We start from the raw sequence: 24,225 nt of genomic DNA on the forward strand, positions 1-24,225 counted from the left end.
ACCCAGACAGGCACTCAGATCCTGCATGGATCAGCTGCTGGGGGTATTTGCAGACATCTTCAACCTCTCTACAACAATTTGAGGTCCCTATCTGCTTCAAGAAGATAATCATTATCCTACAACCAAAGAAAAGTCAAGCAGTGTGCCTTAAAGACTATCAGCCAGTGGCTCTGACACCCATCATTATGGAGTGCTTTGAAAGGTTAGTCATGGCACAATTAAATTCCAGCCTCCCAGACTACCTAGATCCACTACAGTTTACCTATCGCCGCAACAGGTCCACAGCAGACACCATCTCCCTGGCCCTGCACTCAACCCGGGAACACCTAGATAACAAGGACACTGATGTCAGACTCCTATTTATTGATGACAGCTCAGCCTTTAACACCATTATTCCCATGAACCTCATCTCCAAACACGGTGGCCTGGGCCTCGGCACCTCCCTAATAGAAACATAGAACATTACAGCACAGTACAGGCCCTTCGGCCCTCAATGTTGTGCCAAGCTATGTCCAATCCCAAGATCAAGCTATCCCACTCCCTATCATTCTGGAGTGCTCCATGTGCCTATCCAATAACTGCATGAAAGTTCCTAAAGTGTCCGACTCCACTATAAAAAGTACTTTTTACAGTGTTTACGCCAGTCCAACGCCGGCATACCCACATCACGACTCCACTATCACAGCAGGCAGTGCATTCCACACCCCAACCACTCTCTGAGTAAAGAATCTATCTCAGACATCCCTCCTATATCTCCCACCACGAACCTTATAGTTATGCCCCCTAGTAACAGCTACATCCACCTGAGGAAATAGTCCCTGAAAATCCATTCTATTTATCCCCCTCATCATCTTATAAACCTCTATTAAGTCACCTCTCATCCTCCTCCGCCCTAAAGAGAAAAGCCCCAGATCCCTCAACCTTTCCTCATAAGACCAACCCTCCAAACCAGGCAGCATCCTGGTAAATCTCTGCATTCTCTCCAATGCTTCCACATCCTCCTTATAGTGAGGTGACCAGAACTGAACACAATATTCCAAATGTAGTCTCACCAAGGTCCTGTATAGTTGCAGCATAACCCCACGGCTCTTAAACTCAAACCCCCTGTTAATAAACGCTAACACACTATAAGCCTTCTCCACGGCTCTATCCACTTGAGTGGCAACCTTCAGAGATCTGTGGATATGAACCCCAAGATCTTTCTGTTCCTCCACATTCCTCAGAACCCTGTCGTTGACTCTGTAATCCATATTCAAGTTTGTCCTACCAAAATGGTTCACCTCGCACTTATCAGGGTTAAATTCCATCTGCCACTTTTCAGCCCAGCTCTGCATCCTATCAATGTCTCTTTGCAGCCTACAAGAGCCCTCCACCTCATCCACTACTCCACCAATCTTGGTGTCATCAGCAAATTTACTAACCCACCCTTCAGCCCCCTCTTCCAAGTCATTGATAAAAATCACAAATAGCAGAGGACCCAGCACTGACCCCTGTGGTACACCGCTGGTAACTGGCCTCCAGTCTGAAAATTTTCCCCCCACCACCACCCTCTGTCTTCTATGAGACAGCCAGTTACTTATCCAATCAGCCAAATTTCCTTCTATCCCACACCTCCTTACTTTCTTCATGAGCCTACCATGGGGAACCTTATCAAACACCTTACTAAAATCCACGTGTATGACATCAACTGCTCTACCTTCATCTACACACTTAGTTACCTCCTCAAAGAATTCAATCAAATTTGTGAGGTAGGATTTACCCCTCACGAATCTGTGCTGACTGTCCCGGATTAAACTGAATCTTTCCAAATGGTCATAAATGAATCACTTGTGATTCAACTGATTATGATGAAGGGATAGTGCACCGAAAGCTAGTGGCTTGGGCTACCAAATAAACCTGTTGAACTTTAACCTGGTGTTGTTTGACTTCTTACTGAGTTTACCCCAGCCCAACACCGGCATCTCCACATTAGAGTCAGGGGGCAAAGGTTAGAGTCAGGGGGTGGGGGTTAGAGTCAGGGGGTGGGGGTTAGGGTCAGGGGTTGGGGGTTAGAGTCAGGGGGTGGGGTTAGAGTCAGGGGGTGGGGTTAGAGTCAGGGGGTGGGGGTTAGAGTCAGGGGGTGGGGTTAGAGTCAGGGGGTGGCGTTAGGGTCAGGGGGCGGGGGTTAGGGTCAGGGGTGGGTGTTAGGGTCAGGGGGTGGGGTTAGGGTCAGGGGCGGGGGTTAGGGTCAGGGGTAGGGGTTAGGGTCAGGGGTGGGGGTTAGGGTCAGGGGGTGGGGGTTAGAGTCAGGGGGTGGGTGTTAGGGTCAGGGATAGGGGTTAGCGTCAGGGGTGGGGGTTAGGGTCAGGGGGTGGGGGTTAGGGTCAGGGGTGGGGGTTAGAGTCAGGGGTGGGGGTTAGGGTCAGGGGGTGGGTGTTAGGGTCAGGGGTGGGCGTTACAGTCACGGGGCGGCCATTAGAGTCAGGGGGTGGGGGTTAGAGTCAGGGGTGGGGGTTAGAGTCAGGGGTGGGGGTTAGGGCCAGGGGTGGGGGTTAGGGCCGGGGGTGGGGGTTAGAGTCAGGGGGTGGGGCTAGAGCCACGGGGCGGGGGGTTAGAGTCAGGGGGCGGGGGTTAGAAGCGGGGGCGGGGTTGGGGTTCGAGTCGGGGGCGGGAGTTAAAGTCAGGGGCGGGGTTAGAAGTGGAGGGCGGGGTTAGAAGCGGGGGCGGGGTTAGAGCCAGGGGCGGGGTTGGAAACGGGGGGCGGGGTTAGAAGCGGGGGTATTGCACCCTGGGCATTGAACGCAAAGACTGGGAGCCAGGATTGCCAGGATGAAAGATGGCGGCGCCCACGTTGCTCGTGAGACGGGGTGAAAGGTCAAGGGTGAGGAAGGCGGAAGCGGAAGCCGCGGCCAGGGGGCGGAGCCAGTCAGGCCGAGTCAGCGGCTGCAGATGGCGGCGCCTCGGGCGGGGAGAGCGGGGAACCGGCAGCTCCGGGAGGCCGAGGCCGAGCTCCGCGGCGCCGAGTGCGGGATGCCCCAGCTCTACTTCCAGGTCAGCTAGCTGTCTGAGTCCTCCAGTGCCCGGGGGGAAAGGCCCCGGCTCCGGCCTCCCGCCTGGGCCCGGCTGCCGGAGCCGGCGCCTGACACGTGGGAGCGGGGCCGAGCCGGGCCGGGCTGGGCCAGGGCCGCCACATGATCCCGGCAACTGCACCGGCCAGCGGGACGGGGAGCCGGCACAGCCGGAGATCATTCGGCCCATACAGTGGGTCCTCGCCCCTCAGATTGTGAGAGAGGGTCCAGAGCGCGGTGACAGGCTGCAGGGGCTCCAGTGCCACAGAATCATCCGCTGGTCAGACCCAAACCAGCTGGAAAACACCGCTTACCCTTAGATAAAACTCCCGTTCAGGTGGGGGATTGTGAGAGGGGATGGAGGGTCCCTCTTGGGAGGCTGAGTGAGCTGGGTGAAGCACATGTGATTGGGAAACTGGGCGAAATGGATCAGGAAGTGGACAGGGTGGTGGTAGGAGGCTGGTGTCCAGTGTGTACCACAGGGATCAGTGCTGGGACTCTTATTGTTTGTTATATACAGAAATGATCTGGATGATAATGTGGAAGGAATGATAAGTATGTTTGCAGATGATACCAAGATCAATAGGGTGGTTAATAGTGAAGAAGAAGGTTGTAGATTACGTGGAGATACAGATGGATTGGTCAGATGGGCAGATCAATGACAGATGGTATTTAACCCTGATAAGTGCGAGGTGAAGCACTTTGGAAGTAACAAGAGAAGGGAGTATTTGATGAATGTCAGGACACTAGGATGCTCAGTGGAACGGGGGGATCTTGGGGTAATTATTTACAGATCCCTAATGCAGAGGAGCACATGAATAGGATAATTGGGGACATATGGGGTACTTGCTTTCATCAGTTGTGATATAGAGTATAGGAGCAAGGGGATTATGTTGGAGTTGTACTGAGTGTTGGTTAGGCCACAGCTGGAGTACTGTGTGCAGTTCTGGTCACCTCACTATAGGAAGGACGTGATAGCACTTGAGTATGTCAAAACTAGAAGCAGGAGTAGGCCATTCAGCCCTTCGAGCCTGATCCATCATTCATTATGGCTGATCATCAAATTCAATATCTTCATCTCTCCCCCATTTCCTTTTTGCCTCAGCTACTTTCTGTGGTAGTGGTGCAGAGCAAGTAGTGCTACAGAGGAGGTTCACCAGGGTGTTGCCTGGGATGGAGCATTTGAGCTATAAGAAGAGACTGGATAGGCTTGGATTGTTTTCTTTAGAGCAGAGAAGGCTGAGGGGGAACATGATTAGGTGTGTAAGATTGAGGACTATGAACAGGGTGAGTAGGAAGCAGCTGTTCTTCATTGAGAGGTCAGTCATGAGGGTGAGAAGCAGAAGATTGAGGGGATTTGTGAAAAAACCTTTTCACTTGGGATGGTGGGAATCTGGAATGCACTGCCAGGGGAGATAGCGGAAGCTGGAAACCTCACAACCTTTAAAAAATATTTGTATGAGCACTTGAAATATCACAACATTCAAGAATATGGGACAAGTGCAGGAAAGGGATTAGTATGACTTTAGTGGTAGTTATTGTCAGTGCAGACTTGATGGGCCGAAGGACTTTTCCTGTGTTCTGACTAATATTGCCTTGGAGGAAGTGCAGCTTAGATTTACTGGAATGACTCCTGGATTCCCAAGAGTTAAATTCTGGAAAAGATTGCACAGACTAAAGTTATATTTCCTGGAATTTATAAGGTTAAGGGATGACTTGATCAATATTTTTAAAGTATTGAGAAAAAAAGACAGGGTTGGCAGAGACTATTTTCATTGTGTAAGGGTCTAGCAGTGGGGCAAAATGGTTTCTTTCTAAACCTATGTTGCATTTCAAACCACCCCATTCCCAACCATCACCAGCATGCCTACCACCTTCCGGAGCAGTTAGAAAAGCAACTGATGACATTGAAGTTCAAAAACCATGCTGTGTAAAATCGGTTTTAAAATCTGTGGCAGAGAAATTGGTGAGTGAAAAATGAAAGTGGGAATGGGCTGGGTTTGACATGAAGATTACCTAGTTCAGGCTATAGGTAGCAGGCACTGAGAGCTTGTTGCTGTTGCTGGGTCTGTTCTTAAATTGTGAGACCATGCCTGCTAATCCATCTGTTTGCCCATACTCAGCTCTCCTTCCTTTACAATCTCTTTAGGGTGACAATCTGCAGGATTACCATTCATCTACCAGCCTGACTGACCTCACCATCACAGAACTGGGCACCAGTGGAGAGATTTTGGGAAGTTTTTCCAGTTGTATCGATCAGTCCATAATCTCCATCATTGAGGATGCATCACAAATAGAGGTGGGTTTAGCAGCTGTTTTTGCACTGATGCATCTTCACAAGCTGGTGTCATGCCCATGAGTGGTGTGCTGGCATCATGCCCGACACATTCTCCAAGTTGCTGAGAGTTTCTTTATTCAGTCGTGGGACATGGGTATCGCTGGCTGGGCCAGCATTTATTGCCCATCCCTAGTTGCTTTTGGAGGGCAGTTGAGATTCAACTACATTGCTATGGCCCTGGAATCACATGTAGGCCAGACCAGGTAAGGACGACAGATTTCCTTCCCTAAAGGCCATTAGTGAGCCAGATGGGTTTTTCTGACAATCGACAATGGCTTCAGTAGATTCTTAATTCCAGATTTTTTTATTGACTTTGAATTCCACCATGTGCTGTGTCAGGATGTGAACCTGGGTCCTCACAACAATAGCTGAAGTTTCTGGATTAATACCACTAGGCCATCGCCCCTTCATCTTCTGGATTTCTCAGTGTTGAGGTGATATTGTGGCACTTCAAATCCTAACACCCGTCTGGGTTTCATGGAAAATAGGAGTTGGCCATTTGGCCCTTCAAGCCTGTTCTGCCATTCAGCCTGATCATTGCTGATCCTCTATTCTCAACACCATACGTCGCAGCCCTCTCCATACCCTTTGACTTTTAGAGTCTGTTTCCTCCTTAAATATATTCAGTGGCAGAGAATTCTACAGATTCACCACCTTCTGAGGGAAGAGGTTTATCATCTCATTCCTAAATGCCCATCCCATATCCTGAGACTGACCCTTTGCTCTAGAACTCGAGTCCTCTCACAATGAAGGCCAACATTCTGCTTGCCTTCCTCACTGCTTGCTTTTGGTGACTGGTATACAAGGACATCCAAAGAACAGTATGAGAACAGGCCTTTCAGCCCACCAAGTCTGTGCTAACACAGATGCGTCTCTGATCTAATATTTTCTTGCCTCTGTGGTCTATTCCCCCTATCCCTGCCTATTCATATATCTATACAGATACCTGTTGAATGTTGTTATAGAATCTGCTTCCACCACCTTCTCCGGCAGTGCGTTCCCGACATTCACCAACCTCTATGTGAAAAACTTGCCCCTTACATCTCTTTTGAACTTCCCCCCTCTCACTCTCAACCTATGCCCCTGAGTAATTGACCCTGAAAAAAATTCTATCCGTGCCTTCATCTCTATCAGGTCCCCCCTCATCCTCCGATGCTCCAATGAAAACAATCCAAGCTTTTTGATTTGATTTATTATTGTCACATGTATTAGCATGTAGTGAAAAGTATTGTTTCTTGCGCTATACAGACAAAGCATACCATTCATAGAGAAGGAAAGAAGAGAGTGCAGAATGTAGTGTTACACTCATAGATAGGATGTAGAAAAAGATCAACTTAATGCAAGGTAGGTTCAATCAAAAGTCTGACACCAGCAGGGAAGAAGCTGTTTTTGAGTCAGTTGGTACGTGACCTCAGATTTTTGTACCTTTTTCCCGAAGGAAGAAGGTGGAAGAGAGAATGTCTGGGGTGCGTGGGGTCCTTAATTTTGCTGGCTGCTTTGTCAAGGCAGCAGGAAGTGTAGACAAAGTCAGTGGATGGGAGGCTGGTTTGTGTGATGGATTGGGCTACATTCGTGACCTTTTGTAGTTCTTTACGGTCTTGGACAGAGCAGGAGCCCATACCAAGCTATGATACAACCAGAAAGAATGTTTTCTATGGTGCATCTGTAAAAGTTGGTGAGAGTCGTAGCTGACATGCTAAATTTGTTCAATCTTTCTTCATCGTCCATATCCTCCAAACCAGGCAACATCCTGGTGAATCTTTTCTGCACCCTTTCCAATGCATCAACATCCTTCTGGTAGTGTGGTGACCAGAATTGTACACAATACTAGCCAAATGTGACCTAATCAAAGTCTTATGCAGCTGCACCATGATTTTCCAATTCCTATACTCAATGCCCTGACTGACAAAGACCAGCATGCCATATGCCTTGTTGACCATCTTGTCCACCTGAGTTGCCACCTTCAGGAAACTGTGGATCTGCACGTCTCGTTCCCTCTGTATGTTAATATTTCTAAGGGCTGTACCATTTATTACATACTTTCCTTCTGCAGTAGACCCTCCAAATTGCATCGCTTCACATTTGTCCGGGTTAAATTCCATTCGCCATCTTTCAACCCATGTCTCCAGCCCATTTATATCCTGCTGTATCCTCTGACAATCCTCCTCATTATCCGTTACTTCCCCAAATTTTGTATCATTTGCAAGTTTACTGATCAGACCACCTACATTTTCCTCCAAATCATTTATATATATTACAAACAACAGAGGCCCAAGCATTGATCCTTGTGGAACACCTCTTGTCATAGACCTCCAGTTAGAAAAGTACTGTTCCGCTGTCACCCTCTGCTTTCTAAGCCCAAGCAAGTTTTGTATTGATCTTTCTAGCTCACCTCAGATCCCATGTGCCTTCGTCTTCTGTATCAGCCTGCCACGAGGAACCTTATTGAAGGCTTTACTAAAGTCCATGTATACAACATCCGCTGCCCTGGTCAATTTTTCTTGTCACTTTCTCAAAGAACTCAATCAGGTTTGTGTGACACAATCTCTCCTTCACAAAACCATGCTGCCTATTGCCATTAAGCGTATTCTCTTCCAGATGTGAGCACATCCTGTCTCTAAGAATTTTCTCCAATAATTTCCCCACCACTGATGTAAGGCTCACTGACCTGTAAGTTCCTGGATTGTCTCTTCTGCCCTTCTTATACAGAGGAACAAATGTGAGCTACTGTCCAATCCTCTGATATCTCACTTGTGACTAAAGAGGATACAAAGATTTTGGCCAAGGCCTCAGCAATTTCTTCCCTCGTCTCTCTCTTTTCTGGAATAGACCCTATCTGGCTTTGGGGACTTGTCATTAGAACATAAAAAATAGGAGCAGGAGTAGGCCATCTAGCCCTTCGAGCCTGCCCTGCCATTCAATAAGATCATGGCTGATCTGAAGTGGATCAGTTCCACTTTCCCGCTCTCTCCCCATAACCCTTAATTCCCCTGTCTATCAGAAACCTATCTACCTGTGACTTAAATGTATTTAGCGAGGCAGCCTCCACCACTTCAATGGGCAGAGAATTCCAGAGATTCACCACCCTTTGAATGAAGAAGTTCCTCCTCAACTCCGTTCAAAACTGCCCCCCCCCCCCCCCCTGCTTATTTTGAGGCTGTGCTCTAGTTCTGCTTTCTAAGTGGGAAGAATCTCTCTACCTCTACCCTATCTAGTCCCTTCATTATCTTATATGTCTCTATAAGATCCCCCCTCAGCCTTCTAAACTCTAACGAGCACAGACCCAGTCTATCCAATCTCTCTTCATAGGCCAACCCGCTCATCTCCAGTATCAGCCTAGTGAACCTCCTCTGCACTCCCTCCAAGGCCAATATATCCTTCCGCAAGTGCGGCGACCAAAACTGCACACCATATTCCAGCTGCGGCCTCACCAGTGCCCTGTACAGTTGCAGCAAGACCTCCCTGCTTTTATATTCTATCCCCCTCGCTATAAAGGCCAACATCCCATTCGCCTTCTTGATCACCTGCTGCACCTGCAGACTGGGTTTTTGCGATTCGTGCACAAGGACCCCCAGGTCCCTCTGCACCGTAGCATGCTGCAGCTTTTAAATAATGATCCCTCCTACTATTACTTCTACCAAAGTGGATAACCTCACACTTGCTAACATTGTCCACCTTAATGTTTTTCAAAATCTCCAATACCACTTTCATTTTTATCTCAACATGTTCTGAAATGTCATCACCCTCCTTTTTACACTCACCATCCAACACATCCTTCTCCTTTATGAATACTGAATGTGCTATCCACGACTTCCTCAGCATCGTGGATGCTCCAAAGTGAATCCATCCGCAGTTCCAGAGTCATCAAGCGGTCTAACAGGAGCTGCAGTTGGACGCAATTCCTGCACATGAAGGAACCAGGGACACCGGAAGTGTCCCTGAATTCCCACATCGCACAAGAGAACCTGACATGGGTCTGGGATCTCCTGCCATGACTTAACCCTTAAGTTAACGTCCAACAACTACAATGGCAAAAGAGAAAAAAGGAGGGAAAACCTACTTGCCAGTCACCAGCCAATCACTTACCTGCCAGCTGTGACGTCATGGTTTAATTTCTTTTTACCTCTGACTTGCCCTCGAGTTTCCCTCACAGGTTCCACCTCGCCACTCCTCCCGAAAATAAGCACCTCTCTCCCCTCAGCACTGAATTCCCGATACCCTCATCCTGACTGAATCTCATTCTGGCTGCAGTCTCTCTCCCACTGGCATGCGCAGCCTCACAGATCCTTCATCAACACTTCCTAATCTATTACCATTTAAATAATATGCTGCCATTCTGTTCATCCATCCAAACTGGATAAGAAACATGAAGCTATGTTCATAGGTCCTTGAAATTGGAGTCACAGGTGGACAGAGTGGTGACGAAGGCATTCGGCATGCTTGGTTTCATTGGTCAGAACATTGAATACAGGAGTTGGGGTGTCTTGTTGAAGTTGTACAAGACATTGGTAAGGCCACACTTGGAATACTGTGTGTAATTCTGGTCACCCTATTATGGAAAGGATATTATTAAACTAGAAAGACTGCAGAAAAGATTTACCAGGATGTTACAGGACTTGATGGATTGAGTTATAAGGAGAGGATGGATAGACTGGGACTTCTTTCTCTGGAGTGTAGGAGGCTGAGGGGTGACCTTATAGAGGTCTATAAAATAATGAGGGGCACAGATCATCTAGCTAGTCAGTATCTTTTCCCCAAAGGCAGGGGAGTCTAAAACTAGAGGGCAGAGGTTTAAGGTGAGAGGGGAGAGATATAAGTGTCCAGAGGGGCGAGTTCTTCACACAGGGTGGTGAGTGTCTGGAACAAACTGCCAGAGCTCATAGTAGAGGCGGGTACAATTTTGTATTTTAAAAAGCATTTAGATAGTTACATGGATAAGATGGCCATAGAGGGATATGGGCCAAATTGCAGGCAATTGGGATTAGCTGAGGGATTTAAAATAGCAGCATGGACAAGTTGGGCTGAAGGGCCTGTTTCCGTGCTGTAAACCTCTATGACTCCACATTTATCCACACTATGCTGCATCTGCCATGTAGATGTGTCTGAGGGAGCTCCTTCCTCTCCTCTGGTGCTTCACCAACCTGCTCTGTTTTTGGGAGCGCTCTGGTTCTGTCCTTCTGGTGGAATCCAATGCCATTTTTTCTTGCTGGTTTGAGCTGTTCACTCCTGAGTGATGGAATCCTGGTACATGAGAACTAGGAGCAGGAGTAGGCTATCTGGCTCCTCGACCCTGCTCCACCATTCAATAAGATCATGGCTGATCTCTTGGCGGACTCAACTCTGCTTACCCGCCCGCTCACCGTAACCCTTAATGCCTTTACTATTCAAAAATGTATTCTTGCCTTAAAAACATTCGATGAGAGCAGGGAATTCCACAGATTCAAAACCCTTTGGGTGAAGAAATTCCTCCTCAACTCAGTTCTAAATCTGCTGCCCCTTATTTTGAGGCCATGCTCCCTAGTTCTAGTTCGGGTATGTTGTGACTATCCATTTACTTGTGATTTTGCCCCTTGGTCATTCACACCGAGCTGGCTGTGACTCCCATTAACTCAGCACTTCCTGTCTGATATTGGAACTGATCTGTTTCCAGAATAAATCCCATCTGGATGAGGAGAATGAAGCAACGCTACTGACAGCCCTGACTGAGATACTGGATACCTTTGACGATGAAAATGCTTCTCCCTTTGATTCCATTCCCGACTCGGAGATATTTGCTTTACCAAAGGCTGGGCAGGATGGTTCTCTGGTAAGTAAGGTTCAGTGTAAGGGCTGTGAGATGCTGATTGCCTGGCTGTGAGGAAGGGGCGGAGAACTGACTGACTGTGATGGGGGTGGGCTAACTGGAGGGCCAACTGACCGGGGGTGCTGGCTGGGGAGGGCGGGCGAGGCTATGTGGGAGGGTGAGGGGCTGGCTGGGGCTGGTTCTCGTGCAGGGGGTGGGAGTGAGTAACGGGTGTGAGTGGTCTCAGTTGTGAAAGCTTTCTGGTTAAGCTCAGGAAAGTGGTGATGAATTCAGCCCCTTATCTGATCAGTTATATCAGCCTTAATGAGGGTGAATTCTGTGTTTGCTCCATTTCACCTGATTTTACCAACAAAAAAATTAAAAAGTAATAGAACATTACAGCGCAGAACAGGCCCTTCGGCCCACGATGTTGCGCCGACCAGTTAAAAAAAAACAGTGACCCACTAATCTAAACCAATCCCTTTTCGTCCATAAACCTATCCACAGATCTCTTAAACGCCCCCAAACTAGGCGCATTTACAACCGCAGCAGGCAGGGCATTCCAATCCCTCACCACCCTCTGGGTAAAGAACCTACCCCTGACATCTGCCCTATAACTACCACCCCTTAATTTAAAGCCATGCCCCATCGTGCTAGCTTTCTCCATCCGAGGAAAAAGGCTATCACTATCCACCCTATCCAAACCTCTAATCATCTTATATGTTTCAATAAGATCCCCTCTTAGCCGCCTTCTTTCTAGCGAAAACAACCCCAAATCCCTCAGTCTCTCCTCATAGGACCTCCCCTCCATACCAGGTAACATCCTGGTAAACCTCCTCTGCACCCTCTCCAAAGCCTCCACATCCTTCTTGTAATGTGGGGACCAGAACTGCACACAGTACTCCAAGTGCGGCCGCACCAGAGTTGTGTACAGTTGCAACATGACGCTGCGACTCCTAAATTCAATCCCCCTACCAATAAACGCCAAGACACCGTATGCCTTCTTAACAACCTTATCTACTTGATTCCCAACTTTCAGGGATCTGTGTACACATACACCTAGATCCCTCTGCTCCTCCACACTATTCAAAGTCCTCCCGTTAGCCCTATACTGAACACATCTGTTACTCCTACCGAAATGAATTACCTCACACTTCTCTGCATTAAACTCCATCCGCCACCTCGCGGCCCAGCTCTGCAACCTGTCTAAGTCACCCTGCAAACTATGACACCCTTCCTCACAATCTACCACACCTCCGATTTTGGTGTCATCAGCAAATTTACTAATCCACCCAGCTATACCCTCATCCAGATCATTAATAAAAATTACAAACAGCAGTGGCCCCAAAACAGATCCCTGAGGCACACCACTCGTAACCGAACTCCATGACAAATATTTACCATCAACCACCACCCTCTGTCTCCTATCTGCTAGCCAATTCCTGATCCAATTTCCTAGACTACCCTCAATCCCATACATCTGCATTTTCTGCAGAAGCCTACCATGGTGAACCTTATCAAACGCCTTACTAAAATCCATATATACCACGTCAACTGCCTTACCCCCATCCACCTCTTTGGTCACTTTCTCAAAAAACTCAATAAGGTTAGTAAGGCACGACCTACCCGCTACAAAACCATGCTGACTATCTCCAATCAATTCATTACTCTCCAAATAACTATAAATCCTATCCCTAATAATTTTTTCTAAAACCTTGCCCACAACAGAAGTAAGACCCACCGGTCTATAATTCCTGGGGAAGTCTCTGTTCCCCTTCTTAAACAATGGGACAACGTTCGCTATCCTCCAATCTTCCGGTACTATACCAGAGACCAACGACGACCTGAAGATCAGAGCCAGAGGCTCTGCAATCACCTCTCTTGCCCCCCAGAGAATCCTAGGGTAAATCCCATCCAGACCAGGGGACTTATCTATTTTCAAACCCTCTAGAATATCCAGCACATCCCCCTTATCAACTGCAATACTGTCTATTTTACACCCCTGCAACCCAGCGTCCTCCTCAGCTATATTCATGTCCCCCTGCGTGAACACCGAAGAGAAATATTGGTTCAATGCCTCACCAATCTCCTCCGGTTCCACACACAACTTCCCTCTACTGTCTGTAACTGGCCCTAATCTTGCCCTAACCAACCTTCTGTTCTTGACATACCTATAGAACGCCTTAGGATTCTCCTTAATCCTATCAGCCAAAGTCTTCTCATGTCCTCTTTTAGCCCTTCTTAACTCACTCTTCAACTCCCTCCTAGCCAATCTAAAGCTTTCTAATGCACTATCTGAGCCCTCAAGCCTCATCCGAACATAAGCCTCCTTTTTCTTTTTAACCAACGAATCAACTTTTTTAGTGCACCACGGTTCCCTAGCCCTACCAAATCCTCCTTGCCTGACAGGGACATACCTATCACGGACTCGCAGTAGCTGCTCCTTGAAAAAACTCCACATTTCGGACGTTCCCAGTCCCTGTAATCTCCTAGTCCAACCTATGCTTCCTAATTCTCTCCTAATAGCCTCATAATTACCCTTCCCCCAGCTAAAACTACTGACCCGAGGTTCATGCCTATCCCTTTCCATCACTAAGGTGAACGTAACCGAATTGTGGTCACTATCACCAAATGGCAATGCTGAAATGTGAAATAAAAGTGGAAAGTGCAGGAAGTCAGCAGTCTGCCAGTCTCTCTGATGAGAAGAACTTTAACTTTCATCTGAAAAAAAAATCCATCTCCATCCTGAAAGCTCCAATTCTCTGCTGGTGTCCACAGCTTTTTGGGAAGAGAATTTCCCAGATTTTCCCACACTTTTTGTGGAAAAAGGACTCATGAGATTTGAATTCTCCCACTTGTGTTCATATTGTGTCAACTCATTTTCAATTTCTGGTCAGGAGTAGATAGTTTTTCTGTTTCTAACTGATTGAATCCTCAAATCATTTTAAACACTTCAATTTGATCACTGCTTAACATTCTAAACTGAAGGCAATGCAAACTGTAAGTATCGTGTAAACCCTGAAATCAGTGTGGTGAAATTACGTAGCTATTCCACTGCTAATCTGTGCTGCACCCCTTAGAATGCCACCTTCCAGAAGAGACCAGGAACTGAACAGCTCACTCCAGATGAGGTTTGAGCAAGGCTCGTTATTAGAGAATGGCTTCCTCCCCTTTATGCTCCAGGCCCCTTGCTGATGACCAACATTCCATGAACCTTTCTGATGATTTTTTATACCTTTGCACTAGCTCCAATTTCTGTATTTCATCTGAATCACTGGATATTTCCAATGTTTCCATTCTCACCATTTACGTGCAGTGAATCAGTAACTCGCTTGTATTCAGCTGTTTTCTTATGCTCAGGAATGTGGCTCCCTCTCACTCTGTCGTTCTCTCACAGATTGAATCGTATGCTGTGCTTCCGGATTTGGGAGAGGAGCCTTTTGGTCACGTGATCCCGGCTGATAAGAAACGGTGGGACTCAGAGAAGCTGGCAAACAGAGGCTTTGAAGAGATTTCCCAGCAGGGTAGTGACAGTGAAGGCAAGGAGGAAGAGGCTGTGACCTGTAACAGACGGGATGTATCGGAGTCCAGCTGTGAAATGCAGCACTTGGAAGCAGCCGAACAGCTCAGTGCAGCTGGCTTAGACAGCAACGTAACACTTGTCATTGGGTCCAGTTTCTCATGTGAGCATGTATCACTGTCGGATCTGGTCAAGTATATCGGGCCTTACTGTGTGCCCACTGGGCTGTTATGTCCAGGGACAGACGCAGACTTAGCAGACAGTGTGATTGAGCTTGAAGTTCAACTGGTCCAAGACGATGAGCTACAGGATCTGGAACCTCCCATGGTGCTGTGTGAGAACGGTGAATGCCAAGTGGAAGCAATGGGTGAGAATGGCACGGGGCTGGCTATTGGTGAAGAGTCTGTACTGACCAAAAGCTCAGGCCCAGAAAACCTGCCACAAACCCCAGAGCAACAGGAAGGCTTGCCTCTCCCATCAGAGCATCAGGAGAAATCCCCAGTCACCATGAGGAGGAGAGGGCGACCCCAGAAAACAGCCAAACCCACGGCAATGCTGGTTAGTGGAGAACAGCAAGATGTTGCTGAAAGAGCAACTGAACACTGCAGCCTCCAGACACGCCTTCAAACAGCAGAAAACAAGAGGAAAACCTGCAGTGAGGCACAGTCACAACGAGCAGATAGGAACCAGGAGAGTGTGGCTCCAACTGCACAAGAATCCCGGCTTCCAGCCCAGCAGGGAGGAGAGGTGGAACTGGGTGTGAAGAGAATCCAAAGCAGAGGGAAAGCTGCTGCCAGGAGAGGGAGTTGGCAGCAGCGTTCAGAGACCAACATTGGACAGAGCCTGAGGAAGCCGCAATCATCGGAGCTTCAGCCCACATCAAGAGGCTTGAGCTTAACCCAGACACTGGGAGAAAGAAGGGAGCCTAGAGAAACGACTGCAAAACAGGCCACACGCCCTGAGCAAACACTGTTCGATATTCCCAGTGTCCGGCCGGCCGCGCCCTCCCCCTCCCCCCGGCCTGCCACCTCCTACCCCTCCCCCTCCCCCCGGCCGGCCTCCCCCGCCCCCTCCCCCTCCCCCTCCCCCCGGCCGGCCGCCCCCTCCCCCCGGCCGGCCACCCCCGCCCCCTCCCCCTCCCCCCGGCCGGCCGCCTCCTACCCCTCCCCCTCCCCCCGGCCGGCCGCCTCCTACCCCTCCCCCTCCCCCCGGCCGGCCGCCTCCTACCCCTCCCCCTCCCCCCGGCCGGCCGCCTCCTACCCCTCCCCCTCCCCCCGGCCGGCCTCCCCTTCCCCCTCCCCCCGGCCGGCCTCCCCTTCCCCCTCCCCCGGCCGGCCTCCCCTTCCCCCTCCCCCCAGCCGGCCGCCTCCTACCCCTCCTCCTCCTCCCCCCGGCCGGCCTCCCCTTCCCCCTGGCCGGCCACGCCCTCCCCCTCCCCCCGGCCGGCCGCACCCTCCCCTGCCCCCCTCCCCACCCCCACCCCCCAGCCGGCCGAGCCCATATCACCATTGCCTGTCTGTGACACGCCATCCGACACAGTCATTGAAACCACGAGCAGTGAACCCAGACTGCGACCAATCAGTCTCCAGCAATATCGACTCCGACTCCAGCAGCGGAAACAGGAGCGTGTCTGCCCTGCACTCGAGAAACTGCGGAGCAGTGACCCCAGCTGCAAGAACGCCTGGCCTGTTGTGCCCATTCAGTCTATTGTCCATGGGGAGCTCAGTGTTCTGCCACTGGAACCCACTGGGCACATGCTCAGACAGAACAAGGGGCATAATGGACAGGCTATGGCTGCTCCTGCCCAGACCCTGCCCCCTCCCATTTTCCCCCAGCCTGTGCAGGCCCTGGCTGCACCTCCAATACTAGTCCCACCCACCCACTCCCCGAATATTCCTGCGCAGACCGCACCCACCCACTCCCCGAATATTCCTGCGCAGACCACACCCACCCACTCCCCAAATATTCCTGTGCAGACCGCACCCACCCACTCCCCGAATATTCCTGCCCTGACCGCACCCACCCCTTCCCCGAATATTCCTGCCCTGACCGCACCCACCCACTCCCCGAATATTCCTGCCCTGACCGCACCCACCCACTCCCCAAATATTCCTGCCCTGACCGCACCCACCCACTCCCCGAATATTCCTGCGCAGACCACACCCACCCACTCCCCAAATATTCCTGCCCTGACCACACCCACCCACTCCCCAAATATTCCTGCCCTGACCGCACCCACCCACTCCCCAAATATTCCTGCCCTGACCGCACCCACCCACTCCCCGAATATTCCTGCCCTGACCGCACCCACCCACTCCCCGAATATTCCTGCGCAGACCACACCCACCCACTCCCCGAATATTCCTGCGCAGACCCTGGCTCTGTCTGGCTGTGGAACCCAAGAGCAGCAGTGTGGGTTTCAGTTAAGGACAAAGCAGGAAGTGGCAATTTTTCCAGTGCTCCAAGAGGACTTGAAGTGTCCGGCCAAGACCCGGATCCTATCCCTGCAGTCTCAACCAGTCCAGACATCTTGTGTGCAACCTCCAGCAGCCTCCAGCCCACCCACTCTGATCCAGGTAGAACCAGAGAGCTCCTCAGCAGCTGCTGCAGTCTCAGGCCCTCTGGATCCAGTCGGGATGTGCAGGGCTGTCACAGAGAAGGAGATTCCAAATCAGTTGAAAGACATGTTGCAGACTGAACCTGATCAGACGTCAGCAGTGCAGACTCTGTCACTCAAATCTGCACCTTTGGAGCTGCTTCCCTCATCCCGTGCGACCCTGGCACAGGGCACAATGAGCTCCTCTGTAGAGGAGAGGGGTACAAAGGATATCCCCAAAGGTATGTAAATTGTGGCTAACAGGCTGAGAGTGGCTAAATGTTTGCAGATGTCTGCGGAGCACACATCCCAATCAGTTGTGTTTGTCTTGGGTTCCAAGCCTGAATCATCTACGGTGTGAAATCCCCATGGAGTGACCTCTACCTTGGCTTGGGTGGGCAGAGGTATGACCTTCACCAGGCTCTATCTTGACAAATACTTATCCTTAACGTGAGGACTGCCACACAGTCACCTACCCTAGCTAACCCAGTGTGCATTCACACTTTTATCAAATGTATTTCATAATCCCCGTCACAGGCACTATGAACAGTTAGATTTAGCCATTTCCAGTTGGCAGGTGTTGGTCTGTTCAATAAGTAACTCCTAGGGTCTCTGGTCTGTTGGTCCTGCCGCTAAATCATGAATCTGGTTAGAGGTTTGGTGATAACAGAACTGAACCTCCAGCTCACTGAAGCCTGGAGAAACAGTCCTTTGGTAAATTTTATCCCTTAACCCACTGTTCACAAATTATAATTTAACGTGACGTTCCTCTGTTTGTGGTTGTGCAGAGTATTGCTGTGTCTCTATACACGAATTACACACAGACTTCATACTAATTACGCCCTCTTTATGTTGGTGCCAATAACACTGCCAGCTCCCAGCAGGTTCAGAATTGGGAATTCCAGCTAATGTTTGAAATCAAAGAGCAGGAATCCCTGGTTTGCAGTGCTGCTTTTGGGAGGCTCAGGGCGGGGGACAGAGGCCTAGGCCCCTGTCTCCTGTTCTGTTGGTGCTTTGTAACTTGTGCTTTCCAGCTGTTTGGGATTGAGGGTTTTATGGGGAGGCTGTTTGTGGAGGATTGTGTGCGCTGGGGACAGACAGAGGTCCGTGAGGGGAGGCAGCTGCATTAGCTGTTGGAATGTCTGTTCACTGATAGTTTCTCTCTCCCACTCCTACCAGGTATCGAGGCAGCTGACCTGATGAGTTTGTTGGAACAATTTGAAGTGACTGCAGGTGGGGAGTGTTTCTGTGGTGGGGCTGTAACTACTGGGGTGGCCTGTCAGTGGCAGGTGGGCAGTGGGCGTTGTGGGGTGGGGTAGGGTTGGGTGGCAGGTGGACATAGAAACATGGAACAGTATAACACAGTACAGGCCCTTCAGCCCTCAATGTTGTACCGAGTTATGTCCGAACCCAAGATCAAGCTATCCCACTCCCTATCATTCTGGTGTGCTCCAGGTGCCTATCCAATAACCACTTGAACATTCCTAAAGTGTCCGACTCCACTATCACAGCAGGCAGTGTATTCCACACCCCAACCACTCTGAGTGAAGAATCTACCTCAGACATCCCTCTTATATCTCCCATCATGAAGCTTAAAGTTATGCCCCAAGTAACAGTTACATCCACCTGAGGTGGGCAGTGGGTAGGTAGCAGGTAGACAGTGTGGGGGGTGGGCAGTGGGTGTGGGGTGGAGGTGGGTAGTGGGGGGGGGTGGGTGGTGGGTAGGTGGCAAGTAGACAGTGGGGGGTGGGGGGGGCAGGCGGGGCTGTGAGTGAAGTGGGGTTGGGCTGACTGGCTGCTCTGATTTTTTTCCCCTTTACAGTGACTAAGGAATTAACATCAGGAATCCGCGTGGGGTGAGTACATTCCCAGTGGAAATCCGCGCGGGGCGGGTGCGTTCCCGACGGGAGCGGCAGCTTCAGTCTCTCTGATGGTGGGATGTCCTTGTGCTGTCCCTGCAGTTTGGGTGTGGGAGGGAGATATTCTCCCAGCTTTGAGTGGGTGGGGGACCCTGGGGTGTGACTGTATTCTCTGAATCATGTTTGTTCTTCCAGGCCAGAGGAGGAGAGGAAACGATTTGATTGTGTATTTGGGGCGGAATTGGCAAGTACGGCAGGTGAGTGCCGAAACCAGCCAATGGGAAAAAGTATAAGAACATAAGAACATAAGAAATAGGAGCAGGAGTAGGCCATCTAGCCCTTCGAGCCTGCCCCGCCATTCAATAAGATCATGGCTGATCTGTTGTGGCTCAGTTCCACTTTCCCGCCCTCTCCCCATAACCCTTAATCCCCTCTCTTATCAAGAACCCATCAACCCGCGTCTTAAAAATATTTAGCGAGGCAGCCTCCACCACTTCAACGGGCAGAGAATTCCAGATATTCACCACCCTTTGAGTGAAGAAGTTCCTCCTCAACTCCGTTCTAAACCGCCTCCCCTTTATCTTGAGGCTGTGCCCCCTAGTCCTACTGTCTTTTTTGAGCGGGAAGAGTCTCTCCACCTCTATCCTATCCATCCCATTCATCATCTTATACGTCTCAATGAGATCTCTCCTCATTCTTCTAAACTCTAACGAGTACAAGCCTAGTTTATTCAGCCTCTCCTCATAGCTCAACCCCCTCAACTCCGGTATCAGCCTAGTAAACCTCCTCTGCACTCCCTCCAGGGCCAAAATATCCTTGCGCAGGTGCGGCGCCCAAAACTGCACACAGTATTCCAGCTGCGGCCTCACCAATGCCCTATACAGCTGCAGCAAGACCTCCCTACTTTTATATTCAATCCCCCTCGCTATGAAGGCCAGCATCCCCATTCGCCTTCCTGACCACCTGCTGCACCTGCAAGCTGGGTTTTTGCGACTCATGCACAAGGACCCCGAGGTCCCTCTGCACCGTCGCCTGCTGCAGTTTTTCGCCACGTAAGTAATAGTCCTTCCTACCATTCTTCCTACCAAAGTGGACCACCTCACACTTGCCAACATTAAATTCCATTTGCCATTTCCTGGCCCATTCGCCCAGCCTATCTAGATCCTTCTGCAGACTCTCCACACCCTCCGCACAATTTGCCTTTCCCCCAATCTTGGTGTCATCAGCAAATTTCGACACCCTGCACTCGGTTCCCTCCTCCAGATCATCTATATAAATGGTAAATAGCTAGGTGGTGGCTGAGAATCATGTTGGTTCTTGGGTAGGTGGGAGGGCAGGAAATGGGGAGATGGAGCCGGGGGTGGGGAGGAGGAGCTGGGATGGGGTGGATGGAGCTTGGGGGGGGTGGTGGTGGTGTGGAGGGAGAGCCAGGGTGCATGGGCGGGGGAAGCTGGGATGGGGGTGAGTGGAGCTGTGGGAGGAGGCGACGGATAATGAAGGGTTTACAGGATTGGCTGCTTTTGATAACAGTGGGTGTCTTTGCAGGTTTGACACCCCCAGCAACCCCACCGCAGCAGGTTTGGAAATCATTTACCCCGGCAGCATTTCTAGGGAAGCGGAAGTTACAGGGAGTAGCTGAGCCTTCACCAGGATCTCCACTCAGAACTGTAAAGCTCATTGAAGCAAAGCCTCTGCCACAGAATAACCGGACAAAATGTTTGAGCAGTGAGAGTGTGCAGGCTGCAGCAGGGACACTGCTCACTGCCTCCTACGGCTTTGGGGACCACGTATACTGTTTACCCAGAGTTGACACTCAGCCATCGTCACACATCTGCCTGCCAGTCGTCACCCAACCAGATGTTGCCTGCCACTGGAATATTAAGCACCAAGCAAGTATTACCATTAAACCCATTACCTCATGGAATGGTCAGTGTAGGAGCCCCATTCCCCGAGGTCTGACAACTGGAGAGCAACAAGCGGCTGATCCTGCCAGAGATGGGAGCATGTCAGATTCCCAGGAAACACTGTGGAAGGATGGGGTGTCCTCCACCACTCTTCCTAATGAAACAGCGAGTGTCAAAACTGTTAGCTGTTCAGCTGCCGTGGACAGATGCGATGCTGGCCTGGAGCTGAAGGCAGGCAGTTGTGTGACTCTATCCCCCTGTAGGAATGGAGAGGTTCAGGGGGACAAACCCTTTGATTCTCCCCGACGTTGTTCAAGAACTCGGACCTCCCCTCGCTACAGACGACAGCGCTATCCAAGTTCCTCCAGCTCCACATCCCGGTCCAGCTCCCACTCCCCTATACGGAAGAGGAGGCGGTAAGATCGAAATGGAAACTCTTCACTTGAACAAGCTCTTAAATGTGTTAAAATATATATTTGTGATTTGATATCAGAACCAACCAATCCAAGTGATTGAAGGGATTCAGGTTAACAGATCATTACATGTCATTAACAGGTTTCGAAAATATTTCAGGCTAATGGGATGCTGGCCTTTGTATCCAGGGAATCATAGAATCCTAACAGTGCAGAGACCAGAATCTAATGGGTAAAAGTCATGCTTCAACTGTACAAAACCCTGGGTAGGTCCCATCTGGAGTAAGACCATAAATAGGAATAGGCCATTCAGCCCTTTGAGCCTCTGCCGCCCCTCGATAATATTAACTCCCATTTTCCTGCCTATCACTCCATAACCCTCGACTCCTCCTCAGTGAAGGATCGATCTAACTCAGCTGTGAATGTATTCAGTGATCCAGCTCCCACTGCTGTCTGGGGAGAGAATTATAAAGACCTGCTGAAAGTGCTAATCTTTTACAACGTTCTACTCCTTTCAATTTGATACTGTCCTTAATTTTCTCTAACAGCACAGACGGTGCATCCTTCTTGTGGTATCTTTATTTCTCACAGAATATATCTTTATAAAGTGACAAAATATCTCCTTAAATGTCTGCCACTGCTGCTTGTGTCTTATTGTAACTAACTCTGATTTCATACTCTTGTCATTGCCTTTATTTAAATGTATAGTGTTTTGGAACCAAATCTCTCTCAATCAATCTGAGTGTCATGTTTTCATTTCTGTATTTGGAGGAACACTCCCCCCCAACCACCCCACCTCTGCAATAGTCAAAGTAGATGACTATCAGATCAATCTTGCTTTCATTCAATGGCGGAGCAGACTTAATGGGCTGAACGGCCTATTTCTGTTCCTATGTCTTATGGTCTTATAGAGTGGCAGTAGTGGGCATTTCCGAGAGTCAACCAAACTGCAGTGGCTCTGGAGTCACATGTAGATCAGACCAGGTAAAGATGGCAGATTTCCTTCCTTCAAGGGCATTAATGATCCAGATGAGTTTGTACAGCAATCAATAATGATTTCATGGTCATCATCAGAGTTACAGATGTTTTATTGATTTTACACCATCAGCTGTGGTGGGATTTGAACCCAGGTCCATCTGCAGAGAATTGCACTGGGTCTCAATCCACTGCCTCACCCAGTATTCTGGCAATACCTTTCTCTCAAGCCTCCATCATTTCTTGAGTTATGCTCTGTTTTACGGTGTAGCTACCATCAAGGGGCCAATAAAGTGCTCCCACCAGTGACTTCTTTCCTTTCATATCTCCATCCACACTTGATGCACTGAATCGTACAGATCTCATCCTTTATTAACAGAGCCGCCCCACCTCATTTTCCTTCCTTTGTGTCCTTTCTGAAATGTCAAATGTTCTACAGTATTCAGGTCCCAGTCTTGGTCACTTTGCGACCATATCTCCCTGATGACTATGATACCTTACTAATTTATTTCTATTGATGCAATCGATTAATCCATCCTGTTACTAATGCTGTATGAATTCAGGTGAAGAATCTTTCAGTCTGTCTTTTTAGCACCTTTCCCTGCTTTGACCTTTTTAATGATGTGCTTTTCTATTTGTGCGTGCATACTCAACTCCCCAGACTTATTGACCCAATTCCAATTTGTTGGTGGCTCAGATAGTAATCCAGAGATTTATCACCTTTGTGGTTCTACTTTTTCATTTCATCTTTAGCTGCTTATCATCTCTCAGCATTATCTCTTAGTCCTACCTATGTCATTAGTATTCAGATGGCCCACTGACAGTCCCTGACCACAGACCAATCTGAGGGACCAAGACTAAGAAGTGTAACTGCCTCCTGGAACAAAGTGTCCAGGTAACATTCCCCTCCCTGAGGCGATGCAGAGTCAGAAGCTCAGACTCCAGCTCATCAACTTGGAGCTGAAGTTTCTCAGCTGAGAACCACAGATAGGGTTGCTGTGGATCACATACATGTCCAACAGTTCACGTGCTCTCCAGCTGCTACTCAGCATCTGCCCTGTTATCTTTATTGTTTATTACCTTTCAAGTTCCGAAATATCACAACTGTTGGCTGGAGTTATACCAAGTAGAACAAAGAAAATCACAGCACAGGAACAGGCCCTTTGGCCCTCCAAGCCTGCACCGATGATGCTGCCCGACTGAACTAAAACTCCCTACCCTTCCGGGGACCATATCCCTCTATTCCCATCCTATTCATGGATTTGTCATGTTGCCCTTTAAAAGTCACTATCGTATCCGCTTCCACTACGGAGGTGAGTTCCAGACACCAACTACTCTGTAAAAAAAAAATCTGCCTCGTACATCTCTTTCAAAACTTGCCCTTCGCACCTTAAACCTGTGCCCCAAGTAATTGACTCTTCCACCCTGGGGAAAAACTTCTGACTATCCATTCTGTCCATGCTCCTCATTATCTTGTAGACTTTTATCAGGTGTCCTTTCAACCTCTGTCATTCCAATGAGAACAAACCAAGTTTCTCCAACCTCTCATAGCTAATGCCCTCCATACCAGGCAACATCCTGGTAAATCTTTTCTGTACCCTCTCCAAAGCTTCACATCCTCCTGGTAATGTGGCGAACCAGAATTGAACACCATATTCCAAGTGCGGCCTAATTAAGGTTCTATAAAACTGCAACATGACTTGCCAATTTTAAATACAGTGCTCTGGCCAATGAAGGCAAGCATGCCGTATGCCGCCTTGACTATCTCCTCCATCTGCATTGCCACTTTCA

General features: G+C 49.3%; 1 protein-coding gene across 1 annotated transcript in view; it reads left to right on the forward strand.

Moving 5' to 3' along the window:
* The first annotated feature begins 2,908 nt into the window (after positions 1-2,908).
* The window catches only part of pprc1 (PPARG related coactivator 1), a 36,906-nt gene continuing 15,589 nt past the window's right edge, over positions 2,909-24,225 (forward strand). The window contains exons 1-9 of the mRNA XM_080205359.1: positions 2,909-3,030; positions 5,197-5,346; positions 11,036-11,191; positions 14,565-15,743; positions 16,046-17,525; positions 18,463-18,516; positions 19,106-19,139; positions 19,338-19,399; positions 20,688-21,462. Coding sequence (XP_080061485.1) covers positions 2,929-3,030; positions 5,197-5,346; positions 11,036-11,191; positions 14,565-15,743; positions 16,046-17,525; positions 18,463-18,516; positions 19,106-19,139; positions 19,338-19,399; positions 20,688-21,462 — 3,992 coding nt within the window. The 5' untranslated portion in view covers positions 2,909-2,928. The remainder of the gene's footprint in view (positions 3,031-5,196; positions 5,347-11,035; positions 11,192-14,564; positions 15,744-16,045; positions 17,526-18,462; positions 18,517-19,105; positions 19,140-19,337; positions 19,400-20,687; positions 21,463-24,225) is intronic.

This window comes from Carcharhinus amblyrhynchos, chromosome 17 (genome assembly GCF_965287045.1).
Source record: "Carcharhinus amblyrhynchos chromosome 17, sCarAmb.v2.hapA, whole genome shotgun sequence".
NCBI lineage: Eukaryota > Metazoa > Chordata > Chondrichthyes > Carcharhiniformes > Carcharhinidae > Carcharhinus > Carcharhinus amblyrhynchos.